At 40.5% G+C, this 14,315-nt stretch overlaps 1 protein-coding gene across 1 annotated transcript in view; it reads left to right on the forward strand.

The window, feature by feature from the left end:
• The window catches only part of TMEM135 (transmembrane protein 135), a 230,368-nt gene that overhangs the window by 39,392 nt on the left and 176,661 nt on the right, over positions 1-14,315 (forward strand). The window contains exon 4 of the mRNA XM_058663713.1: positions 7,545-7,578. Coding sequence (XP_058519696.1) covers positions 7,545-7,578 — 34 coding nt within the window. The remainder of the gene's footprint in view (positions 1-7,544; positions 7,579-14,315) is intronic.

Raw genomic sequence — 14,315 nt, forward strand, 5'->3', positions numbered from 1 at the left:
GTAATTAATGACAGACAGTTAGAAAACCAGGTTTTGCATTTTTGGAGGGTTAAACATTAAAATAGAGAGATGCAAAAACTTTTTGCTTAACTCTTTACAAGTTGTTTTAATGTGTATCTTATTTTAAGCAAATCAGATTTTTGCTTATTTTCAGGTAAGCCAGACATAACTTACAGGTCCAAATTCCTCTGAAAAACTGTGCTTTGCTTGCCATAAATACATATTAAGATTTTGTTAAACATCAGTATCCTTTAATGGATTATAAGTAGTTGACAAAGCTTGAAGTTCTATTTTAAATTTTGCTAGCAGGTGCCAAACACAAAGCATGTTAGTATTGTACTTTTTATTTTATAAGGAAAGAAGTTATAATTATGCTTTTAATTTGTAGAGAAAATCACTGATGTGCAGGAAACATATCCAGTGATCATTTTTAGGGGAATATGGTAGTAGGAAGGGCATTGAAAGTTTGCTCTTGTAAATCATTTCTGAAGGTTTTGGATAGTCCAGCATGAGAAGAGGTGTGAGGTTGAAAGTTGGAAAACCTCAACATTGAAGAGCCAGTTACCAACTACGACGTGTATAGCTCAGTTTCATTTCTGCAAATATGGTAGAAATGGAAGAAAAGTACTGTGGAGGTGCAGCAGGTTTGATTTTCCAAAATGGTAGATAGTGGCAATTATATTTTAAAAGATTTCTACAGTTTTATTTAATAATGGAGCCTTTGCTTAGAGACTGCATTTTGTTGTCAAATCAGGTTTTTCATAAAACATGGGTATCTGTCTTCTCTCTCTCTCTCTCTCTCAGTATGTCAGACACACACAGAGGTAGGGACTTTACTATTTAATAACAACTTCATCTGTTTTGGTTTAGCTTTCTACCCCCCACTCCACCTTTTTTTCTCCTGTAATCCACCCAAGCTTGCCTATATCCCTTCCTCTTTTCCTCCCTTTACCAGAATTAAGCAGGCTTTGCCAGCTAGTTCCTGACACCTAGTAAGAGGGAAGCTTACTTAAATCTTAATCGCATCATTGTAGGGTCCTGTGAAAGCTTTGAAGTTGTTTCCAGGGTTGCTTAAAAAATTTGTGCCGCAAAGCACTGTGATCATAGTAACTCGGCAGGAAGCATTGGTAACATCTAGTTTATCCCTAGGAGGGCTGTTAAGAACTAGTCATCTCTTTCTTTTTCTAGGAAATGTTTTGTGGTTCAGAAGGCTCAGATGGATTTTGCTTTGTAGAATCGCTACGGAATTTCCTTTGAAAATTTAGTGTTGGTTTAGATTGGTTAACAACTGCAGTGTGCTCAAACATGCACATTCATTAAAATACCCAAATTTCCTGTTTATTTTAGAAATAATCATGGGTTGTTACATTGTACTTATAGTTATAAAACTGTTACACGTATTTGACCAAAATGAATAAACCTTATAATATGGATAACAGAACACTAGAATTTGTTCTATGAATTCTTTGCATCTTTGGTCTTCAGTGGGGAGACCTTTTGTTTTTCTGAAGAGTTTATTCCAGTATGTACTGTATACACTAGATTATGATCAAGGGCTCTTATCTTCAGTTGGGAGTTTGTCTTGTTCATTTCTAAAGCTTAAGGAAACATTTTTGTAGTTTTAAAAAATATTTAACAGATGAAAATTATTATAACTTGAAAGATATTCTGAGGTAATTAATCACAGCATGTTTCAAAACTTTTGCTTACTTTTATTCTGGCTTCCCTTTGGTGGAACATTTATCTTTTGTGTAGATTTTACATGTACTTATATATATGGAACATGTAGATTTTACAACATTTCTACTATGTTCTCATTAAACCTCAGTTATGAAATATGTTACAGTGTCATTCTAAATTTTAAGAAGGTAAGCTAAGGTTTAGTTCCACTCATGTTTTTAGTGTACATTGCTTTGTTTAATTAGAAATGATTATGTTGTTAAAAGGCAAAAGTGTTAAAATTTCATCAAGATAAGGAGAATTTTTAATATAGGTTCTTAATAGAAAATGGAATTATTTTTTCCATAGGAAAGATGATAATCGTGAAAAGTACCTACAGCAGGATTTCTTAATTTTTTTTATGGTAATATCCCTGAATGTGCTCCCCCCCTCACTTAGTTTTTGTATGAATATTTGAGAGGAACACTCCTATCCCTACCAGAAAAAAAAATAAGATAAAACCTTATTCATGGTTCTAAGAGGTAATGCTTATTCTTTAAGCTCCACAGTGGTATGATCTAAGTATTTTCAGTGGTGGGTGTACTTGAATATCAGAATCTCGTGTGTAGTTTAAAAAGTTACTTATTATCCTTCTTTGTCCCAGCCTCTCCTTTTTAGTGGATTCCATTCTCTGCTCTAACTGGCACCTTTCCCATCACGTTGTAGCAGTGTTTTAATATGTGACTTTGTTTCCAGAGAGGATGTACTTACTAGGAAAGGAGCGGCTTGTTTTTCTTCAGATTTAATACAGATATAGTCAATGTTGAATACTAAAATGACATGTAATTATCTTACCAATTTTTTTTGTAATACTTAACATAGTTGCAGAAGTGATAAAGTAAATCACTATTTTAAAAAAAGGTTCATTTTCTTTGAAAGAGTTAGAGTTACAGAGTTATAGAGCTGGAGTTAGAGAGACAGAGAGAGAGAGAGAGAGAGAAAGAGAATTGGTTAGATGGCCAGAGCTGAGAGAGAGAGAGAAATACAGAGAGAGACAGAAAGAATTGGCTGAGTTGGCCAGAGCTGGGCCAGTCTGAAGCTGGGAGTCAAAAAGTTTCTTCCAGTCTCCCATGTAGGTGCAGGGGCCCAAGGCCTTGCATCATCCTCCATTGTTTGCCCAGGCCATTAGCAGAATCAGAAGTGGAGCAACTAGGACTAGAGCTGACACCCACATATGATGCCCAGATGGAATGCTGGTGCCACAGGCCAGCCCTGAATCACCATTCTGCTAAGCTACAAAGTGGCCATTGAAAAAAAGGATAAGACGTTACACCAAGGAATCCTATCAAAAATAGTGCGGCTCTGTACTCTTAACATATCATGACCTTCAGAGATATTGTTCTCCCATTTATGAGACTGGGCTGGAATTCAGGAAGAAAAAAAACTAGGAAGGAGGCTTTTGGGAAGGATAAATTGAAGCTTAATAGTAGGGTATAATCTAATAATAATACATCCTTTACTTTTTTTTAAATATGAAGAATCTAAGAGGGGTAGGCATTGTGGCACAGTGGGCTAGGCCGCTGCTTGAAAACTCTGGTTTCTGATGTCAGAGGGCTGATTTGAATGCTGGTTACTCTGCTTCCAAATGGCCCAAGGGCTTGTGGAAGACTAAGATGAGTTCCTGGTTCTTGGCATTCACCTTTCCCCGCTCTAGCATATGTGGCCATTTGGAGCGTGAGTTAGGAGATGGAGGTGCTTTGTTTCTTCTGCTGTTTTCTGCCACTTTGCTGTCCAAATCAATTAAACAATTTTTAACAAAAGGAGTATGTGACTATTAATACGAGCAACAAGGACTATATCCCAACTGCCAAGGAGGCCACAGGGAATTGGATGCCCTCGGAGGCCGAGTACTCTGAGGTCACCCACCCCAACCGGAGCTTCCGCAGGGGATGGAAGAAGTCCAAACACTACTGCGCAGAAACCAACGTCATCGGAAAGACAACCAGAAGCCCTGAGCAGTCCGCAGAAACAGAAGAACAACAAATATCCTTCGGGACCAGGGAGGAGAGCTTTCTCTGGTCCGAGCCTGACTCCACCTCTGGACCCCCGCCCTCCCTCACAATGACCATCGGGATTGCTTCGAAAACCCCTCACAGCAAACAAACAATCATACAAACTAAAAAAAACCTAAAATAAATAGACAAACAACAGAAAGTAGAGTTTGAAATCTAACAGAAAAGAGCTGGCGTGGATTGGCTCATGCCTCGCTGGGTGGGACACGAAGATTAGTTAATCCTCACCATGGTGTTGAGGATTTTCCTGCACACCCCCCCAAAAACAAACAAACAAAAAAATGTTCTGCACCTTAATTGTCGACAAATATCTTGTTAGAGTTACAAGCCAGTCTAGATTATCCTAAAATCTGCCAAGATCAGCAAAATTATACTTCAACACAGCAAATGGCTAAATACTAAAATGAAATAGACACGAGACAGCTGAATGGTACCTTATAGCCATTTTAAGGTATATAGCAGCCGGTCCTGTATATAAACTAAAATTGAAATGTCAATGAGCTAATCAGAGGTTGTGGTTAAGAACTTGCTTTTATTTATTTATTTATTTATTTATTTAATTTTTTTTTTTAACATACTGGTTACTCACAACCATGTCAATTCCATAATGTTGCAAACTGCTGTTGATGTTATATTGGGACTCTTAATTGACTGTGATGATATTCTACCAGCTCTAACTTCGGACCAGAAATGGTCTCCCCAAGAAACTGTTCAGCCCATCTGGACAATAAGTAGCTGGACTCTATGCTTGGTATATGTTTGCAAGGAAAGAATCTTGATTGAATTTGAACTGTAATACTGCATCAAGGTGGAGGAATCCACCAGGGGGGAGGGGTGTGGGAAGGGGTGGGGGGAGTCCCAGAGCCTATGAAACTGTCACATAATGCAAAATAATTAATAATAAAAAAAGGAGTATGTGATGGCTTTAGTCATCTTCAAAGTGCACGAACCTGTTAACTTACAGAATTTAATGGTAGCTTGGTAGTGTAAAGATTTTCTTTATGGAAGTATTTCATTGGACAGAACCCAAAGCTGGAGTCAAATGAACTGATTCCTAGTTTCAACTTGTATTTTTTGCTGCTTTCACGTTAACCTCTGAGCATGAATCAGACGAATCTGTGATATGTCATCATCAGCAAAGTAAGGATAATATTGTCTGTCTTATGTTGAGTAGGGCAACTGGGAAGATAAAATCTGACTTCATAATATTGGTTGCATATTTATATTCATGCAAAGTAATCTGGTCATTTTGTGTGCCAATAAATTGGTGTCACTTATTGCCCTTCCATCCTAGTGGTTTTATCTTATTTTTAGTGATTTTATGTCTCTTAACACATGCCAATATTGTGCACCATTTTATAAGCCTGGGTTTCTAGGAACACCTGCTGGTTATATATATAGTAATTTCACAGTGATTGATTTAGCACCTCTTAGATGTTAGGTATTGTTGTAAATTTGTAGAAGTATAAGGCAAACAACATAATCTTTACTCTGTAGTTAAAGCAATTTTCTTACAGGTGGTGACATTTGGTGATCAAATTAGATGCATTACTGTTGAGTATTACGGAATTACGTTAGTGGAACAAGTGTTGTTAAAAACAGCACTATAGCTTGGTGTAACTACATGGAGAAATGTGTTTATCAGGTTCTGCCACTAACCACAGAAATATTTTCATTTTGGATTTTTAAATTACGAATGCTACCTTTTAAATGGTGATTTTTGGTAGAAGCAGGTACCATTTAACATGGGTTCTACTTTGCTTTCTTGTGAGAATGCGTGACTTGGTTATTAGTGTTACCCTACCTTTTATTAATTTATGTAAAATGTATAGTGTTAGAACATCTTGGGCCCGGCATCATGGCCTAGCAGCTAAAAGTCCTCAACTTGAACGCACCGGGATCCCATATGGGCGCCGGTTCTAATCCTGGCAGCTCCACTTCCCATCCAGCTCCCTGCTTGTGGCCTGGGAAAGCAGTCGAAGACGGCCCAATGCATTGGGACCCTGCACCGGCATGGGAGGCCCAGAGGAGGTTCCAGGTTCCCGGCTTTGGATTGGCGCAGTACCGGCCGTTGTGGCTTGCTTGGGGCGTGAATCATCGGACGGAGGATCTTCCCCTCTGTCTCTCCTTTCTGTATGTCTGACTTTATAATAATAATAAAAAAAATCTTTGATTTGTAATTTGATAGGATCTAACTAGATTAGCAGGAACAATCTCAGTGTGGAACTCACAAAAAGAGAGTATGAAAGTGACTTTACAGATCATCTTACCAGGGATTTTAGGTTCTTTGCTGGGGGAGTAGTAGGGCTTAATTATTGTACTGCCCAGTGCCCTAGAACCTGCTAGGGAAGGGAATTGCTGTGTGTCCTAGACCTTCTCCTCTCCTTTTACTCAGAGTAGGACAAGTATTATAGTTTATATATTGATGATAAATAAAATTTTAAGGTTTATTATAAATGTAAGTTGAAAACCAGTTCTGTTTCTTCATTTTAATAGTAGAAGGTCAAACTCAGCAGTGAATGAAAGTTAACTAGTACTCTGATTCCTAACTTCAGTAGTTTGCTTAAATGATACTGCCTCCATGTGGCCTTGGAGATATCCAAAATCCTAGGAAGGTATTTTTTTTTTTTAAAGATTTATTTATTTTTTATTACAAAGTCAGGTATACAGAGAGGAGGAGAGACAGAGGGGAAGATCTTCCATCCGATGATTCACTCCCCAAGTGAGCTGCAATAGCCGGTGCTATGCCGATCCGAAGCCAGGAGCCAGGAGCCTCTTCCGGGTCTCCCACGTGGGTGCAGGGTCCCAAAGCTTTGGGCCATCCTCGACTGCCTTGCCAGGCCACAAGCAGGGAGCTGGATGGGAACTGGAGCTGCCGGGACTAGAGCTGGCACGCATATGGGATTCCGGGGCTTTCAAGTTGAGGACTTTTAGCCGCTAGGCCATGCTGCTGGGCCCAAGGTGTTTTCAGTAATAAACAAAGACGATACATGAATGAACATGTTACCAAAAATATTTCACTGTACGATATTAATTTGGAGACCTGGCATGATATTTAAATGATTGTGAAGTTGATATAAAACTTTAGTTTTCTTTGAGTATTGAAAATTATCATAATTGAAGCTCAAATAAGTTTGTTATTTGACTCAGCCATTGAATTCTTAAATTATTGAAGGCATGTTTCTTAGAGAAAAGGATGTGTATCATTTATTTTTCTTTTATAGAATAAAATAAATAAGTTGGTAAAAGGCAGGAAACAATTCTAATCTTTGAGAATTTGTCTGAATTTTTAAAAATAGGTTGGTGAATATGCACTTTTTGGTACATTGAGTATTTATAGAAGTTTTGTTTTATTCTTAGAAAGTTTTCCTAATGCCTGACTTCTCAGGTTAGCTAAAATTAGAACCAAAATTATTCATAATGATGTTTAGAGATATAAACAGTTACAATGTTACTGAAACAAATAATCTGAATTTTTGGGAGGACTAAATTTGTACTGAGAATTTTTAAGGACTTTTTGGAAAGATGAATTAGTTAATTGAATTTTGACTCTTTTTAGCTTAAACATATGCTAGTAACAAATTTTACAAATTTTTCTAATAGCAGATAATAATTATGACAATGTTAAAAATTTAATACAAAAATCACTAAACAGAATATTCATGTTCAGCTGAAAATTTAATTCAACATTATCTGTTTACTTTTCTAAGATGTTTGTCAATTCCTGAATGCTTTTTCCAACGGATTTCTGAGAAATTATGAAGTGATTATTAAGAAAATGCAAAGCTTAATCTCTGCTTTTGAAATTTGCAGGAGAGGACTGCTCACAATTTATATGGCCAACTTGGTAAGTCATTCTTCTAAAAAATTAGTTTTTAATATTTGATATTTATTTATCTTAGCTAATAAAATAAATTATTTTAATTTCATTTTTTAAAGAATTAATTCATTTTATTTTTGATGTTGCCTGCATAGTTGAGAGGGATGCATGCCCATATGGACCAGTAGGGTGACGAGGGTCGAGGAATGAGGGAAAGTGGATGAGACAACTGCCTGCCTGTAATCTCCTTGTTTCTTCTCGTATCTGGGCAAAGTGAGGAGAGAAGGGGAAAAGGCCGCTGCCAGCAGTCCAGCAGCATCAGCAGCCAGGAATGGGACACAGCCTCCTTGTGTCATCCCAGGGTCTCCAATGCGGAGCATGTTCCAAGGATACTGCTGAAGTGGTTTTGATAGTTCTGAGGTGCTGTTGATTTTGTTGCACCAAGGTTGAAGAAATCCTTCCAATGTTCATTTGCTGATATAGTTCAGCTTAGAAATTCCATTTGCCCAGATATTTGCTGTCAAAGCTTGACTGGGAGAGCTGTCCAATTTTTCTGTCTTCCATGCTATTAGACATCCTTTAGAGGCCTCAGTGAACTGGCTGCCATGTCCTGCATCTGGGCATGCCATCCATTGCACAGAACTCAGTAACCATGGAAAACCATGGAAACCCAGTTCTGACACATGCATTCCACGATTAGACCACAGATCCTGTGATTTTTTTCCCTGTGGTTGGAGTTCTGAGTCTAGTGATCCATTTTGGGGGGTCCCCAAAGAAACCTTCTCAGAGGTCACCCCACACCTGAGTCCAGTGTGTGTCAGCCACTGTGGGTTCTGGCTCAGTTTCACCCACATCAGCCTACATACACGCTGGTGACTGGAGTTACTTGGTCAGTTCTCTCCCCAGTCATATCTGATATGCAAACCAGTGGGTACTGTGGTCCAACCCAACCTGGTCCACCACACACAGCCCTCACTCACACCAGCAGGAACTATAACCTGGTTGTTGTGATCCCCAATAACCTCCACCAGGCCTGCCTTGGCCCTGTTTCCTGTTCATGCCGGTATGTGCAATGGACTGGTCCAGTCTGTCCTGCATCCTATTCAACTCTCCTACACATCAGTGGGTGTTGAGCCTAGCTCAGCCAAACCAACCCTACTATCCAGTCCAAACTTACGTTGGCAGGTGCCGCTGCCTGTCCATCCAGGCCCGCCCCATCCCTGGTTCTCATTCTCACCAGTGGGAGCTGCAGCCCATAAGAGGGTTGCTCACAATTGCCCTATTAGGCCCACTCCAGTCCCTGGATCTTGCACTTTCCAGGTGTTTCTGCAGTCAAGCCTGACAGGACTTGCCTCCAGTCCCAGCAACTGCTGGCTGATGCTGTGGCAAGGCTCATCCAGTACTTCACTTACTCTGGCTAATGCATGCATCATTGGTTACCTTCACTTTGCTCAACCTGGCTCTCTCCCTGTCCCAGTTCCTATGCAGACCAATGTGCTTTGTAGTCCTTCCTAGTCTGGTGTGCCCCATCCCAGCTCTCATGCTTATCAGTGGGAGCAGTGGCCCAGCAGGGGAGCCCCTTTAAACCCCCTACTGGGCTAACACTCCATTCTTGGTCTTCGGTGTGCTGGTGGGTGCTGTGGCCCAGACTGGCATGGTTCGCTTGGGATGCTACAGCCTAGCCCAGGCCACCCAGCTCTCAGTTTTTCCCATAATGTGAACTGGCTGGTGTTGTGGCCCAACCTGGCCATCCTGCACCCTATCTTGGTTCTCACATCTGCCAGTGGGTGTTATGAACTGGTCCTGTCCTGCCCCCAGACCTGACCCACATGTATGCTGGAGGGTAGTTTAATCTGGCTTGGCCTGTGCTGGTCCCAGTCTTGGTTCTTGTGCTCACCTGTGGGGACTGTGTCCTGACAAAGGAGTTCCCCAAGCTCCTCTATTAGGTCACCTCCAGTGGCAGATCTCATGCACACTGGTGGATTCTTGGCCCAGCCTAACTTGGCCTATCTCCTGTCCTGTCAGGTACAGTGGCCTTGCCCGACCAGCTCACACCCTTTCTGGCTGTTACTGATGGGTTCTACAGCCTAACCCTGCCTGATCAACCCCAGACCCAGCTCTTGGCATGGTTCCGCAGGTGCAGAGACCTAACCTAGCCTGACCTAAACTCACTCTGATTCTTATGAGCACCAATAAGTGCTGGAGTCCAGTTTGGCACACCCCAGACCCAGTATACATCCATGCCAAGGGATACTGCAGCCATGTCCAGCCCAGTTCGCATCCTCTCATGATTGCCAAAGGAAACTGCAGCCCAGCTGAGGCATTCCCTTAGCTCCCTGACCAGGCCTGCTGCTAGCCATGGATCTTGCATTTGCCAGTGGTTGCTCAACCCAGTTCAGCAAAACCCATCCCCCATCTTGTCCATTGCCATTGGATGCTGCAGCCTGGCCCGGCCCAGCACACCCCAGTCCCAGCTCTCATTGGTGGGTGCTGCAGCCTAGCCTTGCTCAGCCTGTTCCTATCCCTGGGTTTCTTCTAAATCAGTAGGTGTGATAACCTAGCCTAACCTGGCATATCCTGCACCTCATCTTGGTTCCTGTGTATGCCAGTATGCAATGGTTTGGCCTAGCCCTGTCCTGACTTTCTTTGGTAGGTTCTGTGGTCAAGTCCTGCCAGGAGGACCCCCAACCATGGCTTTCATGTGTGCTGGTAGGCAGTGGTTAATACCAATAATCCCAGCTCAGGTCTCCCGTAAGAGCAGGTGTATTGGTTTGGCCCCAAAAGGGCCTCCATGTTTCCCTTGTCTAAGCCACCCAGTCTCAGCCCCCTTGTTTACCTGCAAGTGCAGTAGCCTGGTTGGTGGAAGTCCCCCAGAAGTCACTCCTCACCTGGCACGTATTCCCTCAGTAGTCCTCCCTCACACATATCTCCAGACTATGTTCTGTGAGCAAAACACCCCCATACCCTGTCCCATGCCCAGAAGTACGCAGAGTATGCATGGGAGCCCAGGTCCTGTCTGCTGGCCTACTGGTGTCTGCCCTCTATATATCTTAAACAAAAGGAGTAGGAAACTGCTGGCATACTGTTATACTTAATGCAAATTTAGTATTAACCAGGTCCAGGATGCTTTTCTCCCAGCAATTTAACATTTACGTAAGTACAATGCAAACTAGGCAGTTGCCTACAACAGGGGACGTTTTTGAACCTTTGAGTGTTTGCTTTATTATAAATATGTTCTTTAAAGAGTCACATTTCCATAAAAAATACTTGCATTGGAGAATATTACATTTACATTTTATTTTTATCTAATGTCATCGGAATAATGGAAGGGAGCCCTGAGTGGTCCTCAGGAACAGAAGAATGGTAAACTCCCTTTGGGACTCGGGAGGGGAGTTTTCTCTAGTCCTTACTTAATTCCAACCTTGGATCCATACCCTCTCTTGCAATGACCAGCAGGGTCCTTAGATTAGATTAGACAGACAGAGATCTGTAAGGAACGCTTAGAACCAGACAGGAAACAGACAGCTCAGACTCACATATACCTTACTAGATAGGACACAAAAATTAGTTACTCCTCACTAAGGTATTGAAGATTTCTCTGCACACCCCTCCTAAAACTGTTCTGAGCCTTAATTTTTAACATATGCCTAGTTATGAGCCAGATTGGACTATTCTAAAATTCACCAAGTTCACTTAAATCATGCTTCAGTACTACAAACTGCAAAATATAAAAATGAAAATAGACATGACACAGCTGAATAGTACCCTATAACCATTTTAAGGTGTATAGCAGTCAGTTGTATATAAACTAAAATTGAAATGTCAATGAAGTAGTCATAGGATATGGTTAAGAATTTGCATTTATAACATATGGATCACTCAATACCATGTCAGTTAACTCCATAATGTTGTACATTGTTGTTGATGTTATGCTGTGGCTTTTCATTGGATGGGATGATATTCTGCCAGCTCTACTTTCAGACCAGGGATGGTCTCCCCAAGAAACTGTTGAATTTATCTGGACAATAAGATGCTGGACTCTAAGCATGGTACATGCTTGCAGTGAAAGAGCATGACTGGATTTGAACTGTACTTCTGCAACAAGGTGGAGGAATCCAACATGGGGGGAGGGCAAAGGAAGGGATTGGGGAATTCCAGAGTGTATGAAACTTTCATAAAACGAAATTGAATAAATGAAAAAAAAAAGGAAAGGTAGGTTAAACCATTAGGTGAGTTATTTAAAAGTAAATACTACAAAAAACGAGGAGTTCTTTCCATTGTGGATGGAATGGAAATTTCAGGATATCAGGAGAGCAGAGACTAATTAAAGGACTTCTTTTTGTCTTTATCCTTGTTTTGTCTTTATCCTAGTAACATTGTTACTAGGACCTAAAGTCTACAATGCCGGGAATGTTTTATTTGCCATTGTGCAACAGGCACTGAAATAGAGTGTGACTATAGGACAGATAAGATTAATGTTTGCTGGGTTAATAGTAATCTTCCTGGGCTTAAAATTTTATATTGACATTTTGGCACAGTGGATGGTAGAATATTTCTGGAAATTGTTGGTTCGGTGAGCCAACAGCAATTATATATACCTAGAAACAACTAGGAAGTAAGTAAGTGAGTTTATCCTGTTAAGACCAACCAGGGCCAAATATTTCGCTTTGTGGCTAAGATGCTGCTTAAGATGGCCACAGTCGTATGGGAGTGCCTGGCTGGGTTCAAGTCCTGACTGTATTTCTTATTTCAGCTTCCTGTTAATGTGCACTCTGACAGGCACATGGTGTAGGTCAAGTACTTGCTTGCCTGGTACCATTAAGGAAGATTCAGTCTCGTTCCCAGCTTCTGGCTTTGGTGTGGCCTAGTCTCACTGGCTCTTGAGTGCATTTGGGATTAAATCAGTGAATAGGAGCTTTCTCTCTCTGTCTTCCAAAAAAAGAGAAAGAAAATGTAATCATTTAGATTAAAAAAAGAATCAAGCTTTGAACTAAATGTTTTCCAAATCAAGTTCTAATAAGCTTGACCCAAAAATACCTGTAGCTTCTCAGTGTAAATCATCACAAGTAGAAGTGGGACAGAGAATTCAGTGCATAAAGTGATTGTGATCCTAGCTACATATTGTTAAAATAGTGTGCTTTTGCAAATTTTGCCAAAGTATGACTTAGTGGAGCAACTAGAGTTCTGGCCTTCTCTTTTTTGGTCCCTCTCCCCTGCAGCATGCTCTTTCAGTCACACTGCCCCCTCTGGTGTTTAGTGAGCATGACAAGCATGCTGCTGCTTCAGGACCTTGATACTTGCTGTTCTGTTCTGAGCTTTTACCGAAAATATCCATTCGTCTTGCTTTTCCATTTCATGAGGACTGTAGTGAGATGTCACTGTTATGAGGCCTTCCGTATGGGAGCCACGTAAAAGTCATCCTCCATGTCACCCAAACCCTGTACCCTCTAGCTCATGTGTCTTTTCTTCCCTCCTTGGAAATTCATTCATATTTAACTTATATCTTTTTTGGCTTTATTGCATTTTTCTGTGTTTCCATTCTGAAATGTAAGCTTTATGACTGTAGTGCTTTGTCTGTATAATATATATTGCTTATTTTGCCTGATATACTATGTGCCATTATTTGTAAAATGAATCCATAGATGAATGTGTTTATAAAGAGAAGAAATTTTTTAGCAGAGGCACCACATTATGTCTAGATGTTTATTTCAAATCTTATTTTGAATGGTATTTATCTTCAAAAATAAACTTTGCTTTATTTAGCTATATTAATTTTATACTGCTGATTAAAAGATAAGATTGAAAAAATAATGGTTTTGGGACTTAGAAAGTGCTCAGGATAAGTATATAAGACTCAGCTTGAACTGAAGCTGAACACTCGTGTTTTACCTGTTTTTCTAATTTATTTTGAATCTAGGATACTAAATATCTGGGAGAAATAATCTGCTTTTAGAGTATAAATTTATTAACTGCTAAAAAATGCTGCAACATGAAACACTTTCCAAACAGTTGCTAAATCTATATTTACAGCAAAATGTCTTAAATTTTCTTTATGACTTTTTTATTTTTCTGCTTTTCTTATTTTTTATTATAAGTATATCATTTATTTATTTGAGAGGCAGATAAAGAGAGATCCAAAGAGACAGTTGGAGCAAGAGCTCCTACCCATTGGTTTACTCCCTAACTGAATGTAGCAGCTGGGGTTGGGTCAAACTGCACCCTGACAGGGACTCAATCCAGGCTTTCCACATGGTGGCAGGGACCCAACTACTTGAGCCATCTCTACTCTGCTCAAGTGTATTTTTTATAAATTTTAAAATATGGTGTCTGAATGTTAGAATGGATTTGAATTTCAATGCATTATTTGAGCTACTCATATATTTTTCAATACTGACATACATATATATATATACATATATATACATATTTTAAAGATTTATTCATTTTATTACAGCCAGATATACATAGAGGAGGAGAGACAGAGAGGAAGATCTTCCGTCCGATGATTCACTCCCCAAGTGAGCCACAACGGGCCAGTGCGCACCGATCCGATGCCGGGAACCTGGAACCTCTTCCGGGTCTCCCACGTGGGTGCAGTGTCCCAATGCATTGGTCCGTCCTCAACTGCTTTCCCAGGCCACAAGCAGGGAGCTGGATGGGAAGTGGAGCTTCCGGGATTAGAACCGGTGCCCATATGGGATCCCGGGGCTTTCAAGGCGAGGACTTTAGCTGCTAGGCCACGCCGCAGGGCCCTATATATTGTT

This window comes from Ochotona princeps, chromosome 4 (assembly GCF_030435755.1).
Source record: "Ochotona princeps isolate mOchPri1 chromosome 4, mOchPri1.hap1, whole genome shotgun sequence".
Classification (NCBI taxonomy): domain Eukaryota; kingdom Metazoa; phylum Chordata; class Mammalia; order Lagomorpha; family Ochotonidae; genus Ochotona; species Ochotona princeps.